Source organism: Barbus barbus, assembly GCF_936440315.1.
Source record: "Barbus barbus genome assembly, chromosome: 7".
Lineage (NCBI taxonomy): Eukaryota > Metazoa > Chordata > Actinopteri > Cypriniformes > Cyprinidae > Barbus > Barbus barbus.
This window is the reverse complement of record NC_136735.1, coordinates 8,989,185-9,015,532: the sequence shown is the minus strand read 5'-3', so window position 1 is coordinate 9,015,532 and position 26,348 is coordinate 8,989,185. Positions and strand designations below refer to the sequence as shown.

General features: G+C 38.4%; 1 protein-coding gene across 1 annotated transcript in view; it reads left to right on the top strand.

Annotated features, from left to right (window-relative positions):
* The window catches only part of sorcs3a (sortilin related VPS10 domain containing receptor 3a), a gene marked incomplete at both ends in the record, with an annotated part of 238,476 nt that overhangs the window by 83,831 nt on the left and 128,297 nt on the right, over positions 1-26,348 (top strand). The window contains one exon of the mRNA XM_079422243.1: positions 20,319-20,386. Coding sequence (XP_079278369.1) covers positions 20,319-20,386 — 68 coding nt within the window. The remainder of the gene's footprint in view (positions 1-20,318; positions 20,387-26,348) is intronic.

Sequence of the window (26,348 nt, the reverse complement as noted above, 5' to 3'; positions counted from 1 at the left end):
CAAGATTTTCTGCTTTTTGTACTACTTCTTGCAAATAGTGACAATTTTCTGCCCCTCAGTATTGTAGTACATTATAAAACAGTACAGTATGCAGTATTGAGTGTAAATTGTCATTTTAAATCAAATTATTAAATGGATGCCACTTTATTGGAACAATTAAATTGAAAATTAACAGCCATGTTTTGTAATATTGACTCGACCAATCACACGCTGGTGGGCGGAGTTAGTGTAAAAAGCCTCTGCCAACAAGACGCTATTGGCACTTGGTGTATATAGTAGTCCAAGTATTTGGTAGTCAACATTTGAAGTGGATCAAAACCTTTCATCAAAGTTGTCCTAAAACCAAAATGCATTCTTGTCTTAGGACAATTTTGATGAATTTTTTTGATGCACTTCAAATGTTGACTACTGTATATCTTCAGAATGACTTCATTGGCAAACTGATATATATACCGTATTTCCACTTTGACATTTCCAAACCACTGTACCTTTGCTCATCTTTTACCTTTCTGTCACTAGGGATGGGCGGCTCGATCCTAAAGTATCGATACTTTCGATACTGGTGTTGTATCGAAAGGATCGATCCTCATATCAAAATATCGATTCTAAAGTGCATTTTTTTTTTAAACCACTAATTTTATTTATCAAGAAACTCGGTGCATAAAATAAGCTTCTAAATGGAAAAATAGACTATATTAGCGAACAATAGTGTTGGATAGAGCTATTTCTCTAGTTGAAAGACAGGACCAATCATTCACAGACAGCGTTCGCTGCTGACGCATGGCTCACTCAAAGTGTTTGTTCAAATAAAGCTGCGTTTCCCAAAAGCATCACACGCATATAGATCCTAAGAAACCATTGCCACATTATTACATTACATTAAATATCATTATTACTATATATACAATTAATTCTGAAAAATGCATCACGATTCATACACAAATATGAAGCAGCAATAATAATCAGAAATGTTTCCTGAGCAGCAAATGATATTAGATTTATTTCTAAAGGATTATGTGACACTGAAGACTGGAATAATGATGCTGAAAATTCAGCTTTGATCACAGATGCATTTTAAATTACATTTTTAAAATAGGCCTACATTAAAATAGAAAATATTTATTTTAATGGTTCTATTTCACAATATTGCTGTGTTTACTGTATTTTTGTTCAAATAAGTGCAGCCTTGGTGAGCATGAGACTTATTTAAAAAATATTACAAAATCTTACTAACCCCAAACTTTTGTGTACATGCAGTATTTATTTTAAATAGGTTAGTTTGTGTAAGTAAATTTAAACTGTTGTTAAAAGTTCAAATGGATTCTGTTATGTTCTGTAATTGCTGTTAATAAATCTGTCAGAAAATAAATATGCTAAATTTTCACTTTTAGGAGTACAGCATTCTGGCAGCCTTTAAAAAAAAATAACCATGGTTTTATTACAGTAACCACAGTATTTGTAGTAAAACTGTAGTAACCACAAATTTACCATGGTAATAATAATAATAATACATTTTAGTACTTAGTATATGTAACACCGTGTTTATTTTTCATGATGTACCCTCAAAGGTATTGAGGTTACTGCCCCAGTAAAGGGCTAAAATACAATTTTAGTATATCTAATTTCTGACAGTATAAACAAAAAAGGCCTGTGAAATGTAAAAAAAACAAAAAAAAAACATGGCTTTAAAATCTAATATTAAGTGAGTATAATTACTGATTATATTCGTTTAATAATTTAAAAGATCATTTTAGTTTACAGGTATCGGTATTGGTATCAATATCGACGATACTGGGCTTGAAAATATCGGTATCGGATCGAAAATAAAATTAGAGGTATCGCCCATCCCTATCTGTCACAAGGAATGAGTGATCCACAATAAAATAAGATTTTACAACAGAAAGATAATTAGCAAATAAATAAATAAATAAATAATTTAAAATTTAGAAATGAAGAAAATCAGCACAGTGTTTAACATAATGAGAAGGACTCTGGGCTTATGCTTTGATTTCTGGGCACTGGTGATACAGAGCTGGTGAGAGAGAGAGAGAGAGAGAGAGAGAGAGAGAGAGAGAGAGAGAGAGAGAGCGAGAACGAGCAAATGAGGGTTTACACAAAAGGGTTTTGACTTTTGTCTCACACTAAGGGCCTGTTGCCCGTACTCCAGGCAGTCAAATAGTGTTTGATTCGCTCGACTTGTTCGAGAGGTGGCCAGGGAAAAGCAGATGCACCCTGGGAAAAGGGAAGTGGGCGTACAAGGGAGAGGAAACACTGCTCTGTGCATGTTTTTGCAGTTTATTTTACCCTTTTTGCAAGGGGACGTCAACAGGCTTGTAGGTTCGTGAATACAATCGATCTTCACTAAAGCGAGTTCCTCTTTTTATTTTTCTCTAAGGAAAGGCTCAAAGCAGCCATGTCAGGGTTTTTTTCTTACAGAATATTTGAGCAAATAAACACCTTCAGTGCTGTTGGTCATGTTTAAAGTGACAGCTTAGGATTCAAACACTTTGCAAGTTAACATAGTTCATCTGACCGTAACATTTTCTGTTTACTTTCGGTTTATCCTGGCATCCCAATGCATTTAAAAAGATGTTTTCCTATGCACAAAATGGATGCCTGATGGTTGTCAGCCAGCCTTAAAGAGCAAAAACTGATTTTTGTGGGGGGCCATGTTGCCATGGAAACATGCTTCTTAAAGAACTGAAGTGGGAAAGAAGTGGAGTCAGCGATGCATATTACGTATAAATCTGTGTTGTTGATATATATGCCAGATAATGGGAATCAATGGCAATCATTAGTGTGATTGAAGTGTTTAATTACTTTGTTTGATTAAAAGTAAAGACGTGCATAAGTATCGGGACCCCTTTAGGGTAAAGATGTTTGAAAAGATGAAACCCTGCCACTAGATGTATGACTTCATCATTATCATCCCCCAAGGCTCCGATGGGAATAGATTTCAAAGCAAAAAGCATTTGAAGAAATTAAAGTGAACATTATTATCCAATAAAGTGTTTATTTGCCACTTATTTCAACTCATACGATCAGTGCTGAGGAGTAACTAAACTACATACTTCATTAGCATAACTGTGTTCAAACTCTTGTCATTTTAAAGTAAAAAGCTATTTTGTTTTTCTGTCAAGGAGCATGTACTGTAACGTATAAAAATTCTGTTCTTTTTCATAGGTTCACTCAACGCTGTGTAAGCTAAGATGCTTTGGGAAACGCCCCTGGGCGTGACCATCTGAAGCCTTTATAGAATCACACCAATTCATTGGCTGATGGCACGGATGCCGTCTTCAACGTTCTTACATCGCCTCCTTATACTGGTGAACGATCTGCTCCTCAGATTTCTCTGCCTTCACGAAGCGGCCATATTAGCCATTCTGTTGGGATTTTTGTGGCCTATTTCGATCGTTTTCTCTTGGGATTTCTTCGTTTGCACTTCGGCGACTGCAGTAGTGGAACTCTGTTCTCCTTGCGGTGAAGTGCCATGGAGTATCATTGCTGTCAGTCCCGCCGTGTTCTCGCTGCATCGCGAATGACGGCCTGCACAGTAAGTGTGTTAAATGTATGGGTTTTTTTGCATGCGCACAAGGTGGTTTACGGCATCTCGAAATGCAAATTCTGCAAATTCACGCTCCAGAGGCCACTGTAGGCCACTGAGGCCCTCTGCGAAACCACGACATGGGGCTCGGATGTGGAGCTCGAGGCGATGGAGAGCGAGCAGACAGGCCTTGCCTTTTGTCTCCCTCTCTCGCCTGAGCACGTGCGCGTGAATTCTCTGGTTGCGCATGAGTATTTATGTCCTAGCCCGGAGGCACGCGACGCCATTTCCTTCGGGCTAGATGATGTGTTATTCACAGCAGCGTCCGACTCTGAGGATTTCGGGCCTGCTTTAGCCAATGCTCTCCCGCTTAGCGGCCAGTAAGCGCGGCCTTCTGCGGCCTACTCAGAGCTCGTGGACGTGCTTTCACCCGCCACTGAAAAGCTCTCTATTGATTGGCCCGACGAGCCCTGCAAATCTCAGTCGTCTAAACTCGACGAGTGGTTCCTTAGCGGCTAAATTCAAGGCCTGAACGGAGGAAGCTACAGTTTTTCAGCGATCTGCATCACGACGCCTTACTAACGCGGCAGCCGCTGACTTCACCAACCTAGTGGGTTCTATGGAGCAGGGCTATTCCACCATTCCAGTGATCGAAGACAGGCTAGCCTCTCACCTCTTGCCATCTTTGGCACCTTCATGGAAGTCCCGCCCCCTCCTTCCAACCAAACCATGTAGTACCCCATCCGCCCTTATCGGGAAGTCCTACATTGCAGCTGGTCATGCAGGCATGGCCCTCCACACTATGGCCATCCTCCAAGCCTACCAGGCAAATATCCTCAAAGAGATGGATGAGAAAGTGAAAGTGAAAGTGAAGTGACATACGGCCAAGTATGGTGACCCATACTCGGAATTTGTGCTCTGCATTTAACCCATCCAATGTGCACACAGCAGTGAACACACACACACCGTGAAAACACACCCGGAGCAGTGGGCTGCCATTTATGCTGCGGCGGGCAGCAGTTGGGGGTTCGGTGCCTTGCTCAAGGGCACCTCAGTCGTGGTATTGAGGGTGGAGAGAGCGCTGTACATTCACTCCCCCCACCTACAATCCCTGCCGGCCCGAGACTCGAACCCGCAACCTTTGGATTACGAGTCCAACTCTCTAACCATTAGGCCACGACTTCCCCTGTGGCGGCCTGACTCCAGAGGCAGTCAAAGAGCTCCATAAAGCCACGGACTTGGCCCTGAGAGCCACTAAGCACACTGCTCGTGCTGTAGGACCATTGCCCCACCGGCTACCTCGCAGGCGGATTGATCTGAAGCGGCACTACAAGCCTGCCACTTCAGCTCCATCGAATCGCTCCTGACTCTCGAGTCAGGTTGAGGAGAGTTTTCCCAGAAACCTCACGAGGCAGGGCCAGACCATTCGAACGTTTCTGCCCGCCTCTAACACACTCTCCTCACTCAAATCTGTCAAATCGGCCATCTTCAATCTCTTCCAGTAGGGCAGTCGGGAGACGCATCAGGCTTTTTTCCCCCTACTACCTGTTGCTTTGTCACCCGTGGCTCGCGTGATAGGAGACACGTTCGGTTCTCTCCCACAGCCTACAGGCCCTGTACCGGCCGCTTTTCAGTCCGGTACATCAGTCCCCGTGGACTCCCTCATCCTGAAAGAGGACGCCAAAGGCTTTCCTTCTTGGTGGACGACTTCACCCCCTCCAGACCTTCTCGACACCCCAACACAGGTATGTCTTCAAGACTACAACACTCTGCTTCCTCTATCCTCTACCAGGGGTATCACCTTGGGTTCTCCGCACAGTCCGGTCCGGCTACACACAGTAAGTAAGTAGTAAGCACAGTAGTAAGCAGTAGTAAGCAGCGCCTCAAAGGCTTCTGTGCTACAACAGGAACTGTCCTCCCTCCTCCTCAAAGGGGCAATAGAGGAAGTCCCTCAATCAGACCTGGAAAGAGGATTTTTCAGTCGCTATTTTCTTGTGCCAAAGAGGGACGGTGGTCTATGACCTATTCTAGACCTGCGTCGTCTGAACCTCTCCTTTTACAAAGGGAAGTTTAAAATGTTGACATTGAAGACTATTATGTCTCAGATTTGAGTGGGAGACTGGTTTGTCACTGTCGACCTGAAAGATGCCTATTTTCATATTCAGGTCGTTCGGCGGCACAGGAAGTTCCTTCGGTTCGCTTTTAGAGGGAAGGCTTACCAATACAAGGTTCTTCCCTGTGGCCTGGCTTTGGCACTGAGGACGTTCACAAATTGCATGGATGCTGCTCTGGCCCCTTTGAGGCTCCTGGGCATTCGTGTACTCAACTACCTGGACGATTGGCTCATTCTGGCCCACTTCAGGGAGTCAGTGAACTGTCACAGGGATGTCGTCCTCCGCCACATTCGTGCTCTTGGCCTCAGAATGAGCACCAAGAAGAGTTTCTCTCCCCTTCTCAACTGTGTTTTTGGGATTTCCAGCCTCAATACATGTTTGACCCGCTTCAAGCTAGACCATCATGTCTCCGTGAGCACTTGTCGTAGGCTCTTAGGCCTCATGGCCGCAACCTCCCCTGTGCTGCCCCTGGGGTTGCTCCACATGAGGCCGTTCTTTTGGTGGATGAAACTTTCAGGGGTCCGCTCCACAGGACCAGCCACTCGCCTAGTAAGGGTGTCGTGCAGTTGCTTTTGCACCCTTTTAATATGGTGGGACCCCTTTTTTCTTCAGAGTGGAGTAAGAATGGGGGCGATTCACCGTCGCCAAATCATCACGATGGATGCATCCCTGACAGGCTGCGGCGCAGTCTTCGAGGGCAGGCCGGCGTGCAGAATTTGGACAGGAGAGTTCCTCTCCTGGCACATAAACTGCCTGGAGCTGAGAGCCGTCTTCCTGGCACTGATTCACTTTCTCCCCTCACTCAGGGGGTGTCATGTGATTGTCAGGATGGACAACATGGCGGTAGTGTCCCATATAAATCGCCAAGGGGGTTCACGGTCACGCACCCTAAACAGGCATGCATGTTGTCTCCTCCTTTGGACTCAGGAGGAGTTCCTCAAGTTCCTCTCCTGCTCTCTCAGCTTCAGGGCAAGATCTGGCACCCTCAACCCGAGATCTGGAAGCTGTGGGTATGGCCGATCCAGGGCCACAGGTTTTGATTTCTGGTATTCCTGCTGAGGTTCAGGAGACTATCGCTAGTGCCAGAGCCCCCTCCACTAGGAAGCTGTACTCTTCCAAATGGAAGGTCTTTGAGTCTTGGTGTTTAGCCCACACAGTGGACCCAGTCAGCTGCCCTGTTGGTTCAGTGCTGGAGTTCCTGCAAGAGAAACTTGCGGCAGGGGCAGCTGCTAGCACCTTAAGGGTTTATGTTGAGGCCATCGCCGCTCGGAGAGAGTTGGATGAGATTCCCCTGGGGAGACATCGGATGGTCTCTAAGTTTATGCAATGTGTCTGGCGTCTGAGACCAGTAAGCCCCATTGGAGTTCCTTCTTGGGACTTATCTGTTGTCCTTGAGGGTCTAATAGTAGCCCCATTTGAGCCCTTAGAGTCAGCTCCAGAAAGGATTCTGACTCTCAAGGTTACTCTTTTGTTGGCGCTAACGTCTTTGAAAAGAGTTGGGGACTTGCAAGCTCTCTCTGTCAGCGAGATGTGTATGGACTTTGCCCCGGGTCTGGTCAAGGTGACCTTACGGCCTAGGCCTGGCTATGTTCCCAAGGTTTTATCCGCATCGTTTCATTCACAGGTGGTCACATTTCACTCTTTCCATCCTCCTCCCTTTGCTTCAGGCGAGAATGAAAGGCTTCACATGTTCTGTCCTGTCTGAGCTTTGAAGATCTACTTGGACCGCTCCAGCCTTTGGACGAAATCTCCCCAGTTGTTGGTATGTTTTGGCACTGGCTGCTGTGGGCTTCATCGAAGGCCACATAGAAGCACAGCATTTCTCACTGTGTGAGGGACGCTGTTTCACTGGCTTATGAGGTGCGTGGTCTTTCTTCACCTCTGAGCGTTAAAAGGAGGCGACGTAAGAAGACGGCATCCATGCAATCAGCCCATGAATTGGTGTGATTCTATAAGGGCTTCAGACAGTCGGCATGCCCAGGGGCGTTTCCCACAGCGGCTTAGCTTATGCAGCGTTTACTTTAATGTAAATTAATTAAAGTAAATTTAAATAAAGTAGATTACAATTTAGCACTGCACAGTACTTTTATTGAATTCATTAATCTGCACTGGGAAAATTTGGCATAGAAACAATTTTCACTCAGAAATTGCTAGTAACTTTCATAATCACAAAGAAACAGGAAATAACACACTGAATTAAACATTTTGAAAGAAAATAAATTGTAGATGTTACTATTTTCAACATTTTGAATTTACATTTATGCTTTTTCCAGACATTTCTAACTTAAATGTTTTATATTGCATTCAAGATGTATATTTGATCTGTTCATTCTGTCCTTGGAAATCAAACACATGGTCTTGGCTTTCTCTGTTGTTTTGTTTTGCTGTTTTTATTTTATTTTGCTTACTTTTGTGTTTTGTTTTGCTTTGCTTTGCTTATTTTTTGTGTTTTGTTTTGTTTTGCTTTGCTTTGCTTTTCTTTGTTTTGTGTGTGTGCGCCTTTTTGTGACAAATGAGGACATACATTTTTATAATGACACAGGTATTACAAAGTGAAGGTGACTTTTCAGGACATTGACCCATGTCCCCACTTTTCAAAACGCTTATAAATCATACAGAGTGAGTTTTTTGGGGGGAAAGTAGAAATGCACAGTCTCCTGTGAGGGCTAAGTTTAGGTGTAGGCCAATAGCACATACAGTTTGTACAGTATAAAAACATTACGCGTATGGGATGTCCCCACTTTTCACAAAAACAAACATGTGTGTGTGTGTTAGGGCTGGGCAATTAATCAAATTCGATTATCATGTGCATCTAGTCAGTAAAACCGGTTTCTTGATTAGTAGTTAATCGCCATCACCTGCTTTCAAATGGAGCGGGAATTACTACACAGAACCGTAATTCACTGACAAGCTAGACAATTTCTTATTCATAATCGAAGGCGATTCTGATCTTGTCGGTGAACTACGGCTCTGTGTAGTAATTCCCGCTCCATTTTACTGCTGCTTTACGGGCGAGATGCGCATGATAATTGAATTTGATTTAATTGCACAGCCCTAGTGTGTGTGTTTTGTTTTGTTTTGTTTTGCTTTGCTTTGCTTTGTTTTGCTTCCTTTGCTTTGTTTTATTTTGCTTTGCTTTGCTTTTTGTTTAGCATTATTTTAGTTTGTTTTCTTTATGTTGCTCTTAAATAGCTTCAGTGTAGTTTTAGTAACAATAATGTAGCCTGTCTTTTTGACAGTTTCTTTATTGAATGTAGTTTAAATTATAACATTTAAAACTTTCAATTATAAGTAAGCTTGAAGATACAGGTTTAAGGTAGCTATCATGACACTGCATGTACGTAGAAGTAAGCATTTAACAAATGCGTTTAGATCAGGTTTAACATTTTTCACATCACTAGATTTCCACTTACAGTATTACAAGACTAGAGTTACATCTAGCTACATTGACAGATGGACTGAAGTCCTTATTAAAATATCTGTTTAATTAGAATTTCTGCAGGTAAGCGCTCCCTGTTTCCTTCTAATGAACATTCATCACACTTACATTGATTTTAATTATGAATACCCCAAGCTATGTGTTGTTCCTCTATCTGTTGTGACACTTTTTGTGGTGATCTAGGAACATGGTGGTTTCTCTTAAATTTAAGGAAAACCGGATCTGAGCAATGAGAACAGCAACCGGCTGAACACTTTTTCCCAGAATGTTGTGTGACGACTCATGGCAGTGAACTGTAGTAGCTTAATTAGACTGTGATAGGAGCCCTCCAGTCAAACTGTCACAGGGCAGCAAACTCATATTTCTGTTTTAGTATGGCCTGTTTCTCTGATTAGCACCTAATGAACTGTTAACGTGCTAATTAATAATTGTGTGGAGGTAATGCTTAAGTAGTGGTGCTGTGGTTTCTGTTTTACACTGTTGGAACACATGTTGCATAGGCTATATCGCTAGCATACTTATTGGGATAAAGTTGTATACATTTATATTATCAGAATCCATTGCTAATTTTGAATGGTTGTTAATGGAATAAGATTCAGAGACCAGCAGGGGCAATTATCTGGTTATATTTAACTAGTCCCTTTAATGTTATGTACATCTTTACATTTAAATTATTACTTTTAAAATGTAAAGTAGAACTTTTTTATTACTTAAGCGTGTATTTTACGTCAGACCTGGCATATTACAGATTTTTTTTTTTTTTTTTTACATGACTTTTTTTGTTTTCTTTATTTTTTTCTTAAAAGCGCTAACTGGTATCATTTAAAAAATGAATGAATGAATGAATAAATGAAAAAATAAATAAATAATGTCTTGCGTTGATATGTCACTACAATGTAGTTGAATTTTCATGTTTAATGCAGACAGAAGGTAAAATTTTATAACAAGGTTTGCATTTTAAATTTAAATTTATTAGTGGGGATTTTTATAAATAAAAAAAGGAGTAAAATAAAATAAAACATTTTTAGGGTCTTGGAATCAGGTTTGGTTCTTGGAGGATCTTGTTTCTTTTCCAACTGTGTTCTGTATAATTGCAGTCTATAAAAATATTCTTCCTGGAGGTATCTCGACTCATTTAAAATAGATCCCAGTATCTATGTTTCATTTTAAGGTTGTGTGAAATGACACAAGCTGGCAAGAATTTGATTCCTCACTGATTTATGAGGCAGTAAATGCCATAAATTACACTGAGAGATAGACAGATTATGTGTGTGTGTGAGAGAGACAGCATAGGATATTCCATGTTCATTTTAATGAGAAATCCTCCTCATATTGTGTTAACAGCCATACTGACATAACTATACTATGTTATGAATAGCAATCTAACATCACTGCATGTCATATGCCACTATATGGATTTCTCTCTCACCATATAATTGAGTTATATGGCATCACTCTGCTACTACATCTAATCGTTGACATGTTTGTTCTATATGTTATAATGCCAATACCCTGAGGCTGAACATCTCTCCTTTTGGATATTTGAGAACACTAATAGAAGAATTCACTAAGAATGAATTGGGCCCACATGTAGCGTCATTTATTTCCATGGAATGTCTTTGTTGCTTCAGCGCCTGTTAAGGAATTATGCAAATCAGGTAACGACACAAACATGCCTAAAAAAATTAGAGCTGAATGCAATTTGCACAGTGCAATTCCCCATCTTGGTTGTGGAGGATGTACCAGACTAGCGGTGGCATACTTCACTGGGATTGTATAGACTGTCTTCACCAGTGCGATCCAGTCAAATGAATCTTTTCATTATGAATCATGCTGGCCCATGTACATATTGCATGTATCAAGCAGGAGCTGTGACATTCAGAATTAAATTGAGAATGTGTTGTTCTCATTTTCTTTCCCAATTTAGTTCCTGAATTTGAATTGAGGTAGTAAACAGGATGCAGAATTGCAATTCAGATTTTAATGTAAGGAAGTAGAATTGAAATTGAAAACAATCCTACAGTGTCACTGTAAAAATTTAACTAGAAACAAAATTCAAGGTGACGGATGGATGGCTGTACAGATGAATGGATAGATGGGGTCTAGCTAGACAAATAAATGCTTGATTGATTGATAGAGAGATGGGTAGAGAGATAAACAGAGAGATAGATAGAGAAATAGACAGGTAGACAGAGGAATACGTAGATAGATGGGCAGGTAGATAGAGATAGATGGATGGATTGTAGATAATTGATAGAGATAGAGAGATGGATATAGATAAATGATGGATGGATAGACAGTTGGATAGATGATTGATAGAGAGATAGAGGGGTACAGATAAAGGATCGATGATTGATAGAAGCCAGACGGATATATATGGATGATTTTGATGAATGATAGATAGATAGATAGATAGATAGATAGATAGATAGATAGATAGATAGATAGATAGATAGATAGATAGATAGATAGATAGATAGATAGATAGATAGGCACTTCTCCGTCCTCCATCCTCCAGTTGTTGATATAGCTGAACTCTACTCTTACATGCCATTGCTGTTAGCTGACTTACATCACTTCAGAGTTTCTACTGGTGGCACGAATGCAACCAGGACCATGGCCCTAGGGAAAAAATTGTTTGCCGGGGGACCACCCTGGTGGCTAGTTCCTGTAATTGAGTTCCTGTTTGAGTTCCTACCTGGTGCAAAAGCCCCTGTGGATAGATAAATCAACCATTGCTGTTTTCTGAAGGTCTGATTTTGTGTTTGTGGGCCATCGTGTGCACATGTCCTCTACTCCTGTTGCAGCATCTAAATCAAACGCGTTGACGCATCAAGGCTAATTCTTTGCACTAATCCATAGGGAGCAATTCAGTCCCCACCTGCAATGCTATTTTGACATGATGTGGCACCGAAACATTAAATCTGTCTTCTGCCGCAGAGGAAGACACAATCTGTTCAACGTCCGTTATGTGTCGGTGAACATTGTAAAAGTGTCAGCCAAAAGGCAGTGATGACATTTTCAAACATTTGTCTGTCAGCCATCATTAACTGCAGGTGCATTTGTTAAAAACCTCTCGTGTTGATGAGTTAATCGTAAAAAATGCATCTTGGCTGAGCTTTTCGACTTCACAGGATGATTTAATTCAACAGATTCATAAACAGGCCTCACACTCTCCTGCTTAAAATGCAATACTTAATTTATGGCCACATGGGTCAGCATGTAGTTGACCCTGCAGTAGCCTCTGGCTAACAGGAGATAAAAAAAATTCAAGATGCTTCAAAAGACATGGAGAGAGAGTTTGAGAGGGACAGAGGCGTTTTTCTAAAGAAGCAATTAGTCACTTCATTAGTGGTGGGGCAAACCGCGCCACTTCGAAATTAAGTTTGACACTTTAAATTGGTCTTTGTGGACATTGAACATTTAGTTATGCTAATAATATTTCTGTTTGCCGCGGTTGCTTTAATTAAAGTCCAATGATGATAATCCAAGTCATGGATAATTGACATTTCTTTGATTAATTGCAGGTCAATTGGGGTTTTGCGGAGAGCAGCATCACGGAATGAGTAGTGTCTACTTGCATCGTCTTCTTACTAGTACACATGGTAACCATGTGACAACTTAAATGAATTAACTAGTGGGTGAGCTTTTTGAATGGGACTCCAAGCCTGAACGATTGAATCCAACAGACTGAAAGCTAAATGGATTATGGTTGTTTCACAAACGTAAATCTAATGAAATGCTCAGAACCGATTTATCAGTGACTTGAACGTAGCTTGTAAATGTTTCCTTTTCTGCAGAGGCTCATGACTAGGGCTGTAAGATTATATATACAGTGCCCTCCATAAGTATTGGAACAGTAAAGACAAAATTGCTCTGTTGGCTGTGGAGTCAAGACATTTGCAAATATGATTAAAAGATGAATATGAGACAAAACTACAGAATGTCACATTTTATTATTAGCCGTTTCAACACATATGTTTTACCAAATAAAAAGAACAGCACTTTTAGTGTTCATCCCACTCATTGATGTGAGCATAAGTATTGGGACAGTTGAACATAAGGCAGATATAAAAGATTAAAAGCTATTATTTAGTTGCAGATCCCTTGCGCACAATCACAGGAGTCAGTCTGTGACCCATAGACATCACCAGACTCTTGGTCTCATCCTTTGAAATACTTTTCCCAGCCTTTAATGCAGCCAATTCCAATTGTTGCTTGTTTTGGGGAGTTTCTGTCTTTACTCTCCTCTTCAGCTGGTGAAATTCATGTTCAATCGGATTTAAATCTGGAGATTGACTTGGGCAATCTAAGAATTTCCATTTCTTTGCCCTTATAAATTCCTTGACTGAACTGGCGGGGTGTTTTGGGTCATTGTCCTGATGCAATATGAAGCACTTCCCAATTAATCTGGTGGCATTTTCTTGAATATTGGTAGGCAAGATGATTTTGTACCCTTCCAAATTCATTCTGCTACTGTCATCATACATTAAGTCATCAGTAAAGTTGAGAGGGCCTGTTCCAGAGGCAGCCATGTATGCCCATGCCATGACACCACCTCCACCATGCTTTACAGATGAGGCTGTATGCTTGGGATCATTGCAGTTCCCTTTTTTTTCCCACATTTTTTGCTTTCCCATCACTTAGATAAAGGGTTCATCTTTGTGTCCATAAACACAGTTCCAAAACTCTTCTGGCTCACCTTTGTGCTTTTTTGCAAACTCTAATCTTGCCTTTCTATTTTTGGTGCTGGTCAGAGGTTTGCATCTTGCTGTGTAGCATCTGTAATTCTGTGTCAAAGTCTCCTGAGGACAGTAGATTGTCAGAGAATCACCCCAGCTTTCTGGAAGTTGTTGGTGATTTTACAGACACATATTTTAGGGTTAATTTTCACAGCTTTTATGATTTGTCTGTCATCATCTACTGTTGTTTTCTCAGCGATCAGGTAGTTGTTGGCTACTGGTGTCGCTGGTGGTTTCCAAACTCTTGATTTCTCCATGCCCTTTGTTTTTGCTATAGCTCTAATTGACTTCCTCTTTTCTTTTAGCATCAAGATTGCTTGCTTTTCTCTCAAAGTCAGCTCCCTCATCTTCATCCTGGTTTGTGTGTGTAATCATCGAATGCAAGATTGAGAATACAGAAGTAATGGATATAACTGATACGGCACATTCCCTGATTTTAATATCTGAAGAATTAATGCAAAAGGACACAGCTGATCACTTAGAAAGACCTGTGAGGCAACTGGTCCAATACTTATGCTCACATCAGATAGAGGGATCAAACTCTAAAAGTGCTGAACTTCTTAGCTGGTAAAACATCTATGTGTTGAATTACCCAATAATAAAATGTGGCATTCTGTAGTTTTGTCTCATATTCATCTTTTAATCATATTTGTAAATGTCTTGACTCCACAGCCAACAGAACAATTTAGTCTTTACTGTTCCAATACTTTTGGAGGGCACTGTATATATATTAATACATTTTACATATTTATTCATTTATTTATTTTTGTTATTTTGTCACTAATTAATTTCATTATATTAAATACACTAGACAATACACTTTCATTATATTCAAGGGGCGCTCTAACAAGGAGGCTAAAGGCCACGGCCTCTAGCGTCTGTCGCTAGAGCGCCACTTGAGATCGGGGAGTGAGGTTTAACCTGCACAGCACTTACCCGCTGGCCGACAGACGCTAGAGGCCGTGGCCTTTAGCCTCCTTGTTAGAGCACCCGCCTCCCACGCCGGAGACCGCGGTTCGAATCCCGCTCAATTGCATGTCACATGAAAAATTAATGAAAGATTTGGGAGGTAAAGTAAGCATTTATGTTCTATTCACTTGAGCTGTGTTACACACTGCATAAAAGGTAATTTTCAAAAATCCATAATAGAGGCGCTTTAAAGTTCCTTCTTCCTACAAATGGAACATGGCATTAAATACAAAACTAACAACCAATTACAAAACAGAACTGCTAAACAAGATAACAAAACAAATGAACATGACCAAGTCAGAGAACAGAACTAATAACAAGTTAATAAATAAGTTCAGTTTCAATTCAGTTTTGGAACATTTATGACCTTTTATTCATATCTGCTTGTTTTACAGTGGTTTATTGCAGTGTTTCTCAACTGGTGGGTCGCGACCCGAGACCGTTCTGAGTGGGTCGCGGAGTGTACGGCCAAAGAAACAACATGAACAACAAAAAATTTAATTTTAAAAGTTTTTCTGGTGTGAGACTTTTATTTTAAAAGACGTGCATGAAAGCTGTTGACACTTCTGTCAGATGCAGTTTAAGTAACGAATGCCTGAGAAAAACACGCTTTCTCGATTAAGTATCTGCGGTCAGATGAGATGTTGACAGGTTTAATGTCAGTGTCATAATTTTTTTTTTCCGTAACTCAATCTCTCACCTCAGAAAAGCGAACTACTTTTCGAATTACTTTACTTTGGCTTGATGGCCATGGGAAAATGTGGGTCCAAAGGCCAAACCAGTTGAGAACCACTGGTTTATTGTATGTTATGCTGAGCACCAGTCATCAGAGCTAGATCTGTGCATTATTTGTCAGCAAGAGTTCTGCTGATCAGCTGGAAAATGCAATGCAGAATGGCATCAAGAAGTTGGAGCCTCCACATTGTGTTTGTGTAAAATGCCACTGCAGCTGAGTCCTCTGTGCTTTCACACAATAAAGAATAGAAGCCCTTAGGGACAAGAAATCTCTCTGTGTGTCTCTCTCACACCCCTATATTCAATCCTCCTTTCTCTTTCTTTCTTTCTTTCTTTCTTTCTTTCTTTCTTTCTTTCTTTCTTTCTTTCTTTCTTTCTTTCTTTCTTTCTTTCTTTCTTTCTTTCTTTCTTGTGTGAAGAATTCCTACGTTATATTGCTAATTCCATGCTTTTTTTGGCTTATGGCTGTGTGGCTTTCATCCACTCCAAATACATCTGGGAGTTTCTATGCAATCTAATTTGAAAGAATAATTGATAAAAATACATAAAAAAGATAAATACAGTGTAGTAAGCATAGTACTTGTAAAAAGAAAAAAAAAAAGCAAATATCTCATCTACTTATGGTTTATATTGCAGTGTCTGAATATCTTCTGCTCTCTCCAAGATTTTTGATGTTGCTCTCTCAAATTCTAGATCGAGTCCAGATTTTCAGAGGATTTTTCTCTCGTTAAATTGTTAAAAGTTAATCTATATTAAAATGGCCTTGGGGTCTCTGATCAGAGCATGAGAGTTAAGAGGGAGTAAAAGGGTTCAGAGGTTGTGATTCTTTCCTAACTAACCCGCAATTCTTTCCTAATTAACTTGGGCAAGTCTCCAAATTTCTGTCCATCATTTGTTTCTCTTCTTATTTAGACAGCTTGCAAATCTGTTCTCCATATTTAGAGTGGAGGTCATGAGCCTAGACACCATTTTTCCCAGTTACAGATATCAGAGTCCGTCTGTTAGGCTGGCCTTGACTTTTGCTGTTATACAGTTGAATCATTTTGTGAAGAAAAGTGGTTTGAACAGAGTATAAGCTTTATAACCCCCCCCCCCCCCCCCCCCACCCCATGCATTTTTTTCACGTCTCATGACTTTTATCTTCTGAAACAGACACAGAGTAGCCACTACTACCTACATGACTCAAAGTGACAGCTTGTTTGTCGCCCTGCTTCAGGGAAGAGGCCTGTTTTACACTAGGCAAAGCTATCAAAGGAAAATGAATATGAATATGCAAATGAAACCCATCATCTCAAACCTACCTAGACCTGTACAGGAAACACCGCAGCATCTGACAGAAGGAAATGGCCGTAATTATGTAAAATGTCAACATGAGGGTGACTTATAATCACGGCTGCCCTCTGTCAGTTGCTGTCTTCCGCCTTGCGTTTGTGAAGCAAATGTAAGCACCGAGCCCTTTATTAATTATATAACTGTCTGTCACCTATGTGATGCTGCCCATGTATGTTCTTTTTGGTTTTAAAGGTAATTAAGTCATGGTGGAAGACAATCTCCCGTTTTTGGGGGTGTATTGACTGTGCTAAATTCATTTTGGAAGTCAATTCAGAGATTTGTTTATTGTCTTTAGAGCACTAATTTGTAAATAATTTAGTGTATTTTTTTTGGCTGATGATACAAATGGTAACGTTTTGAGGAATTTTGCCAGGCAACTTTTTTTGAGCATTGTTGTTTGGGCAGTTTCCCACTGAGAATGGGTAACAAATTTCCCAACAAATAGTGCCTCACCTGGTTGCCCATTGACGGAAACATTAAGCAAAGTTTCCCGGCAACATTGCTCAAAATGTTATCCCGTATATCATCAGCCTTTGTTTGGTTACTTGGGAGAATAAATGGATAAAATATTCATCAAAATGCTCAGTAAGAAGAACTGTGCCACTTTTTACTTCATGTTGTCTAAAAAAAATAATAAAATAACATAACAAGAATAGCCGTTCTGTACATGGAAATGACATACCGTGAGCCTCAAACACCATTGTTTCCTCCTTCTTATGTAAATCATGTGAATGCAAAAGACCACTGAAAAATAGGAGAATCGTAACATAACACCGACTGTAACATTATAGTCAGGATCACTAATATGTAAGCCCCAACATTTGCATATACCCGTCCATGTTCTAGGCCAGCCACCAGCCGAACACACACAGCCAAATCATAAGTACTGCAGGTATTGTGAAGAAACAAGCGAGGACAACAGCGAAAATGGCAGATCATGGAAATAAATGTTATGTTCCAGGCTGTACAGGGAATGTGAAGTGCAGGCATGGGTTGGTGTCTGTATTCAGAAAGACACGGAAAGCAAATAACGCATTCTAATAAAATAACAAGAGCCACTAAAGGGACATGGTTAGCTTCTTGCTAGTGGTAGCCTGTTACATTACAGTGCATAAAATTTAACTTACCACATAAACAGAGTAAGGAGAGATGACTGAGGATGATGGCAAATGACTTACGGATCCTGAGCACTACTGTCGAGCATCTGATCTTGTAAAATGTGTGATAAGTACTGCCGCTCCATAGTATAAACAGAGTACGTGCGATCGCGAATCTCGAAAGTGAAAGTGAAGCTATAAAACGATCGTGCATTCGAAAGCAGTTTCAGTGCCCAGCATATTAATAGCGGCTCCCCGATGCCCGCATTTTATTCACAGTATAATTACCCGACGATATAACTGCCCAAGAAAGTATTAAAATATATATTTTCCATGTGTTTCCTTCCTGCTGTTTATGTTTAATAAGTGTAAAAATAAATGTATTAAAACAAAATACAAATAAAATATAAATTTATTTGATTTATTTTTATATATATATAACAAGTATAAAAATAAAATCAAAAAGTAAAATATAAATAAATAAATTTGAATGAAAATAAAATGTGTACTAAAGCATGATCTCATGATGATTTTTTTTCTAAAACATAAACATAAAGCATTTATAGCATTTGTAATATTCAAAATGTTTGAATGCAGTTAGTGTTTTCAACAACAACAATATAATTTTAAAAATTGTTCTACAATATAACAATATATTTTAGAACAGAGGAATGATATCATCAAAATCACTTTCAGATTTTAATTTTTTTTTTCCCATGATGAATGATAAAAGCATTGATATCCAATCAGAATCCATCCTTGAGTATTTAAAGTGACAGACGATAGGACTGAAGCACTTGCTTATAATAAACAGAATGTTATCATCCGTTGGTCTGGATGCTGATATTGTTATCATTATAGTTGTCTTTATAGTTATCATTGTTGGTGTGAACAGGTCTTTAGACCTAGATAAGCCCATGCAGCTGTAAATGAATGCGTATTTGCTTGATTAAGAGGCCAACTCTTCTTACCCCACTCTTCCTTAAGGTGCCACCATAAAGTTAAGAAAAATGCAAAGAAAACACATTTTTAAGCCTTTATCATTTTAAGTGGTGTGGGCAGTGAAGCATGTCGAGGCGTTTGATGTGGTCGGCGCTGTGAACGTGTGATGCGTGTGCATGCATGAGTGTTTGACGTTCTGGATGGCTAGTTCACCGCAGCTCCTGCTGTCTGACCCTCAGGCTAAAAGCTCTCACAGATCATAGAGCCCAAGGTCAGGTTTGAGAACTATCAAGCTCAATCCCACCCGGCTTAAAGCCTTGAAGGCCGATTGAGTCCTGCTTGTTGACACAAAAGAGAAGTAAACACAACATCAGGGGGGTCGGGAAGCCAAACAATCGAAGGGCTTTGGGGAAAATGAGCATAGCTATCTACCAGCCCTTGGGCGCCTCTGGTTTCTAAATAGAAGGTTTTGGGACTTTACTGAGGAGTAGATGTCAAAATTACTGGTGTTTTGGCATGGAATTGGTATTAAGTTAAAATTAAAACCCCAACTTGGCAATGCATCGATGTAAACATGGTTAGTTTATCTTGTGTGAATGTAAACAGACAGGACAAACGTTATTTGTACAGTATTGCATCAGTAGCTTTAATATACCTTCTGCTGTTTAATATTGCTAATATTGATCAAACAACAGTTATTAGCGTTAACAGTTATCCATTAACTCCCATTTGTTCTTATCTGTCAACATACAGTGGATAAATGGTGACCTATTTATTTATTTATTTTTGTTATATATTTACGGTGTAAGTAAAGAAAAACGTGTTTATGGTAACACTTTATTTAAGGTGTCCTTGTTACGTTACATCTTATTACTATTATAATAACTATAAATTATGCATAATTACATGCAAGTAACCCTAAGGCAAACCCTAATCCTAACCCTATCCATATAGTAAGTTAATTAATATTACTCAGTACTTAAAGGTATAATTACAATGTAACAAGGACACCTTAAAATAAAGTTTAAGTTTATTTAATCATGACAAACTATATATTACTAGAAAGGTAACAAAAAAAAAAATAGAAATTACTGTTATTTATTACTGGCTGATTAAATTGAGAAATTGAGCCATTGTTTTTAATTTAATTAGTTAATGTTTATTTACTTATTTGCTAATTAATTTTTTATAGTATTAAAGATCATTAAATGACATGAAAGTTAATTTTGACTCTTGCGAGTTATAGCGCTGTTATTATTATTATTGAATTGTGCAGTCTGTTCCTGTCCTGGAAATTGAAATATGTCTCCTGTAGCAATGAATATAAATGTGATGGAACGGAATAAGAGTATTAAATAAACCAGTGCATATAGATTTATTTGATTTTTGGTTTTCTTTTCACAGGTGATTCTGATTCTCACCAAGCTGTATGACTTTCACCTTGGCAGTGTAACGGAAAGCACTTTATGGAGGTGAGCTAAAAGCTACCACATCTTCCTCGCTCTCCCACCTCTCTTCTCCCATCTTAGCTCTTTTTCCTGTTCTCCATTACACTTTCTATCCAAGTGAGCGATGGAGAGCGGAGTTATGTGATTTTGCCTGAAGCGAGGAACGGTAGTATTCACTTCAGGAACTGGGAACAAGGACAGGAACAAGGACAGTGTTAATTGCATATCCACAACTTTAATTTGTCACATTTTTGTGGACTAAATATATTATTATTATTATTTTTTAATTAATTATTATTATTACAATTTTATTTTTTTAGTATAGCCTGTTTTTTAACTATCTCCACATTTATAGAAGAAAAAAAAAAAAAAAACTTTGACACTGATCCAAACCATAGAAGTCCTCTACAATCTAAATTCAATTTATTTTGTCATCCCTTTGTAATCCTTATTGGCTCTGTTAGATTCTCGTTTACTGGTGTTTTTGGACGCTTTGTGCAATTGAGAGTGATAGGAGCAGCCTTATCTTTCACACGGTCAACTGAACACTTAAATTTGGACAGAGAGAAGCCGGGTATTGAGGTGCTTAAGTCTGACGATTTGCAATGACGTCTGATTTGAGATGACAAGTGCAGTGCTCTTTTCATGAGCTGCTGTAGGGCAGAAGGGTTTCAAGGTTAATGGGTTTTCTGAGAATACACTGACTGATTTTCCTTGTAAAGGATGTGTCTCATTCTATGTGCAATATAAGTGCAGGCTATGATTGCTATGATTACTATATTAAGCCATAATTGTTGTGCAATTAAACAATTACTACACATTACGTCAAATTTGGGGAAAAGGAAGTCAATTATACTCTATTTAATTTACATTAAGATTTAACTCAACTTGCATTAAGATTTAACTAAATTATTGCTGTTGTTGTTGTTTTTTGTGACTAATAATGTTCATGTGCATTAGGGTAGTGTGCCAATCTGAGCTGAATTGAGAAGTAGTTCTTGTATTTGAATTGAGGTAGCAAACATGATGCAGAATTGTAGTTTAAGGAAGTTAAGATATTCAGTAGATATTAGAAGATTTGAAGCATTGGTTACAAAAAAATAAAAAAAATAAAATAAAATAGAAAAGTAGTATTTATATATTTTTAATCATATTTAATAATTAAAACCAGGGTGAAGAAAACTTATTTTTTCAAAATATTTCACCTGAATGTAGTAAAGAGCAAAAAAAACAAAACAAAAAAAAAACATTCATAATCTATTAAACAGTATTAATTGCATATTCATAATTTTAATGTTACATTTTTTTTGTGAGAATTAAATATTGTATTTATTATTTTATTTTTTAATTGAATTGTAATTTATTTTTATTATTCGATTTATAAACAATACACTATTTTTAATTAATAAATAACAAATGATTAATTAATTAATTATTAATAATAATCAATTACATTTGTATATTTAATATTATTATTATTAAATAAATAAGGGAAAATAAGTTGGAGGAGCAAAGAAAGCAAAAAGTTCACAATCTAATAAATACAGTGTTAATTGTACATTCTCATTAATAATTTATCTTCACATTTCTGTGTGGACATTTTATTTTATTACTGATGTACATGTAATTTGAATTGATAAAATGCAGAAAAAAATCAACTGGAGATGGAAAGAAAGAACACAATAGCCTACCAACTTCAAAACAACAGTAACACAAATACAAGCACAAACCCGGCACTATCATGACGAAGACTGAATTCTCACACAGTTGTGTAGTCTAGCCTGCTAAACCCCCACGGCTCTGTGCAGCCTCACTTTTAATACATCACAATGACTGCTCCCACAGCAATGAAAGTATGTATTGACAAAATGATGGCTTGCTAATACTCAGTTTTCCACAAATCAGGCCTCTGGGGAGTTCTGTGCTCATTTACACAGGCTAACAACAAATCTAAGCGCAACCCTGGCGTCGATTGCCATTTTCTTTCTGCGTCTGCATTTAGCTTTGTTCACTGACGCTGTTTCATGATATAATATACTTCAGGGCCCACACATCTTCATTCTTAATTGAGATCAAAGTTCAATTAAGATGGAGGTGGATTTTGAAGGAGCAATTGGTGAAGTTTAGTTCCGCTAGCAGAAAACTAGACAGCTGTTGACTTTTGAGAAAGGTCAGGGCACGAGCATCGCTCTGAGAAACGGCATGTCATTTTTAATGAACAGCATGACCTTAAACAATGGAGCAGGATCAGTCATTTTTCCAGATAATATTCAAAGTGAATGAACCCCTCTGTGTGTGGATGTGAAGGAAAAATAGATGCCAGTAATAGAACTGACACTTGTTTTGCTCAAAGCACTGTACCTCTTTCTCATGCAAACATCCTGCGTTCTCGGAGGAAGTGGGAACACCTAATACCTTATTTATAATTCATCAGCAACAAATAGAGGCAAAATGGAATTCTTAAGTTCTGAAACATTGTTGCACTTGATTAGAATAGTAGTTCATTTAAAAGTGCAGTGTGTAAAATAGCAAGTGGTTGAAATTGCTACAGCAATCTTGGCCAGGCAGATATAACTTGGAAAATTTAGTAATTATTTTTCAATTTAATGCTGTTGTGTGTGTGTGTGTGTGTTTTATGTCATTTTGATAAGTCTTATTTGGCATGTTGTTCCTGTTAAAAAAACATTCAATTTAAAAAAAAGAAGAAAATAAATAAATTGGTACTGCAGTCCAAATTCAAAATATTTGAGAACTGTATCTTCTGTTGTTTCTTCAGACTCAACGCTCACGTGGGTTGCCAGATTGAACAACAACAAGGAACAAGCACAGTTGTCAATGCAGGCAAAGAGCCCTACACTCTAAGTTGATGAATTGATTTATCCACATTTTAATTTGCTGTTTTATGCCAAAGCTCAGGCTGGGTGGAATCTGATTTCTGACCCACTTGTTTTGCTGGCTTTCATGGCTGCAGTACGCTGTGTTTTCTGGCAATTGGCAACCCGGAGTGTCGAAATATTATTGGGTAAATTTGCAGTATGTGGAATCACACAGACCAGAACAAAAAAATTCTGACACAGAACACACATTTCAAAGTAGAATAAATAAGTGGCTGTAGTATATATAGAAAGAAGTACCAATAAAGAAGTACAAATCAGGCAGTTGTTTAATGCTTTTTATTGTTATTTTATTATCATTATTATTTTTTTCTGGAGTTGTTTATTCCTGTGAAAGCAGAAAAATATGATGGCTGCTCAATGTTTTTTTTAGAAACTGTGTGTATGAAAGATGCAAATGACACCTGTTTTGTATACAATGTAAATGTTCATAATGGTGCAGAAAATGTTAGAAATGGTTGTATATTCAAGATTATGTGAATAGAGTGATTGTTCTTCAAGTATTTGTATCAATATTTGCACTGTGTGAGTGTGAACAGTACTTGAACAGGTATTATTCTATTCAAACATAACATGATCTGATGTGCCTGCTCTAAAACTGCGTATAGTTGCTTCTGAACCACCAATCTCCATTGTATGCATCCATCTGACATTGCTGCCTAGGGGGGTCATGCAAGGGTGACCGCTGACAGACTTTCAAATTGCATCATTTTGGCAGGTGCAGGTCCTATATAGCGTTGATATTTCACAGGTCAGGGCGTGCAACACCAGTCAAACCTTTCGAAGCAGGACTTACCTGATGTCCCTGACCTTTTAAAGAAGTCAGAACTTACCTCTCAGCGAGAAGAAAAACAAGAACTTTGCCAATGTTCATTTTCCCCAGGGATTCTCTTTGTGCCATCTCTTATTAGGGGAACATTGTCTAGATGTTTTTTACGATTTTTGTGGCTTTATGGAACTGACATATGCTAGGCTTCCAAACAGTGCACTCCGATCAGTCGAGACAGACATTTATATTGCAGTGTGCCACAATTTTTTTTACTGACCTTAAATCTATCTATCTATCTATCTATCTATCTATCTATCTATCTATCTATCTATCTATCTATCTATCTATCTATCTATCTATCTATCTATCTATCTATCTATCTATCTATCTATCTATCTATCTATCTATCTATATCTAATATTGTTATTATGAACTCTAGTTGCTATATTTGACCATACCTAAACATAGCTCATAAACCTCAGGATTATGATTCCAGATTTAATATATATAAGATTTATGAAAATTCTGTGGGCTCCTGCTTCACCCCCTCTCCGTGCTTTCTGACGATGATCATAAATCACTAACGATTATTATTCAGAAGGTCATTTACCACACTCTATTTTTTTTATTGATATTCCTACCTTTTTAATTACACTCTGGTGGGACTTCCCCTTATATCCTGGAGCCAACTCTAATTTAGTGTCTGTCATAATAATAAATTGAGAATATCATCACCGCCATCAGCATGTGCTCACTAGACTGGATTTGCGAGCGGTTTTCTAGTTTCAGAAGCAGCCTCAGAGGTACTTGTTATGTTTGCTATAATCAAATTAATATCCCATCAACACACCAGATGTGTCAGAAATGGGAGTCAGACCGTTCCCTGTCCTGCTTTAGCAGCCCCAAGGGTCTTTCATTCTAAGAAAAACACGCTAAATAGAGGAATAGAGTCATATACTTGACAGATAATCTCTGTCAATGTATATACTGTAGGTTTAAAGGACTCATTTTCCTTTTATCACTGCCCCAATTATTTATTATAATGACTCATGTCATATTGAACTTGTCTCCAGAGTTTATCTGCTGAATTGAGTGCTCCGTTGATGATAAATCTGGTTCCATAGCTGTTTTTTTATGTTTAATGGTAGCATGTCAGGAAAATAAGCAACTGACTTCTCAGCACTGGCTGCTATACAGAGTAGGTTTTTTAGACCAATTCAGACCAGAACCATCAGAAAATGAAAGCATGCACAGTTTCCATTGAAACCCTTGAGCTGCATGTGCTCTTACAGATGCTTAAAATAAGTATAATTAGTTTCCATTCATCTAGTATTGGTTTTGCTGATATTCTTGTATACATATATTAATCTAAATTGAAATGCAAGTGCTTGCAGAGCTGCAAAATATTAGCATTATGTTTTAGGCTTTGGTTTGTGCTTCTGTGTACATTAAATAGTGCTTTGGTTTTGTCATGACACTCGGAGACATCTTGTTTTCAGTTGGCCGCACATACTAAGAATATTATCACTGTACACTTAAATACTGTGGAATTAGAACAAACCCATAAATGCAATGTTCAATTAATATACAAATATTTTCAGCACCCATCTTTGTTATTAGTAAGGTGTTTTCTAGGTTGTTATTGAAGGTTATTAGGTGGTTACCCAAGTTTCCCAATGTGTGTCAGTTTAGTTTAGTTTTGTTTTTTGTTTAGTTTTGTTTTTTATTGTTTGACTGTTTTTTTTGTTTTGTTTTTTTTTTTATTTTGTTTAACTGTCTCTTTGATTTTTATTTGTTTTTATTGTTTTTTGTTTGATTGTTTGTTTTATTTTTTGTTTGGATTTGTTTGACACTTGTATTATCTGCTAGGTCAAATCTGTGTGTTGGATCACCTAGAAAAGCACATGTAAATCTCTCCTCAACAAGCAATACAGTTTGAAGTATTAATCGTGTTCAGAGCATAAAGTAGTTTAAAAGTTTGGAGTTTTTAAGATGCCGAGTCCTAGAATGAACTTCGCTTAATGTAAACCCTACTCCCTTAATTCTGCCCGCTTAAACTAATTAACAAAACCAATTTAACAAATTTACTTCAATTACTTTTAAACTATCAAGAAGTAAAATAATGAACAGCTAATGCATAAAGGTAATGGAACATTTTACAACAATTTGCACGACCAAAACAAACTTAAATGGTTAAAACCATAAATAGAACCACTAAACTAATGTCTTTCTGAAAAGCATCTCGTCGTTTTAAAATTCTGACAGCGGGATGGGTTGCAAATCATCACAATGGAGAGGAAACTTTCCAAAAGAGTTTGGAGCA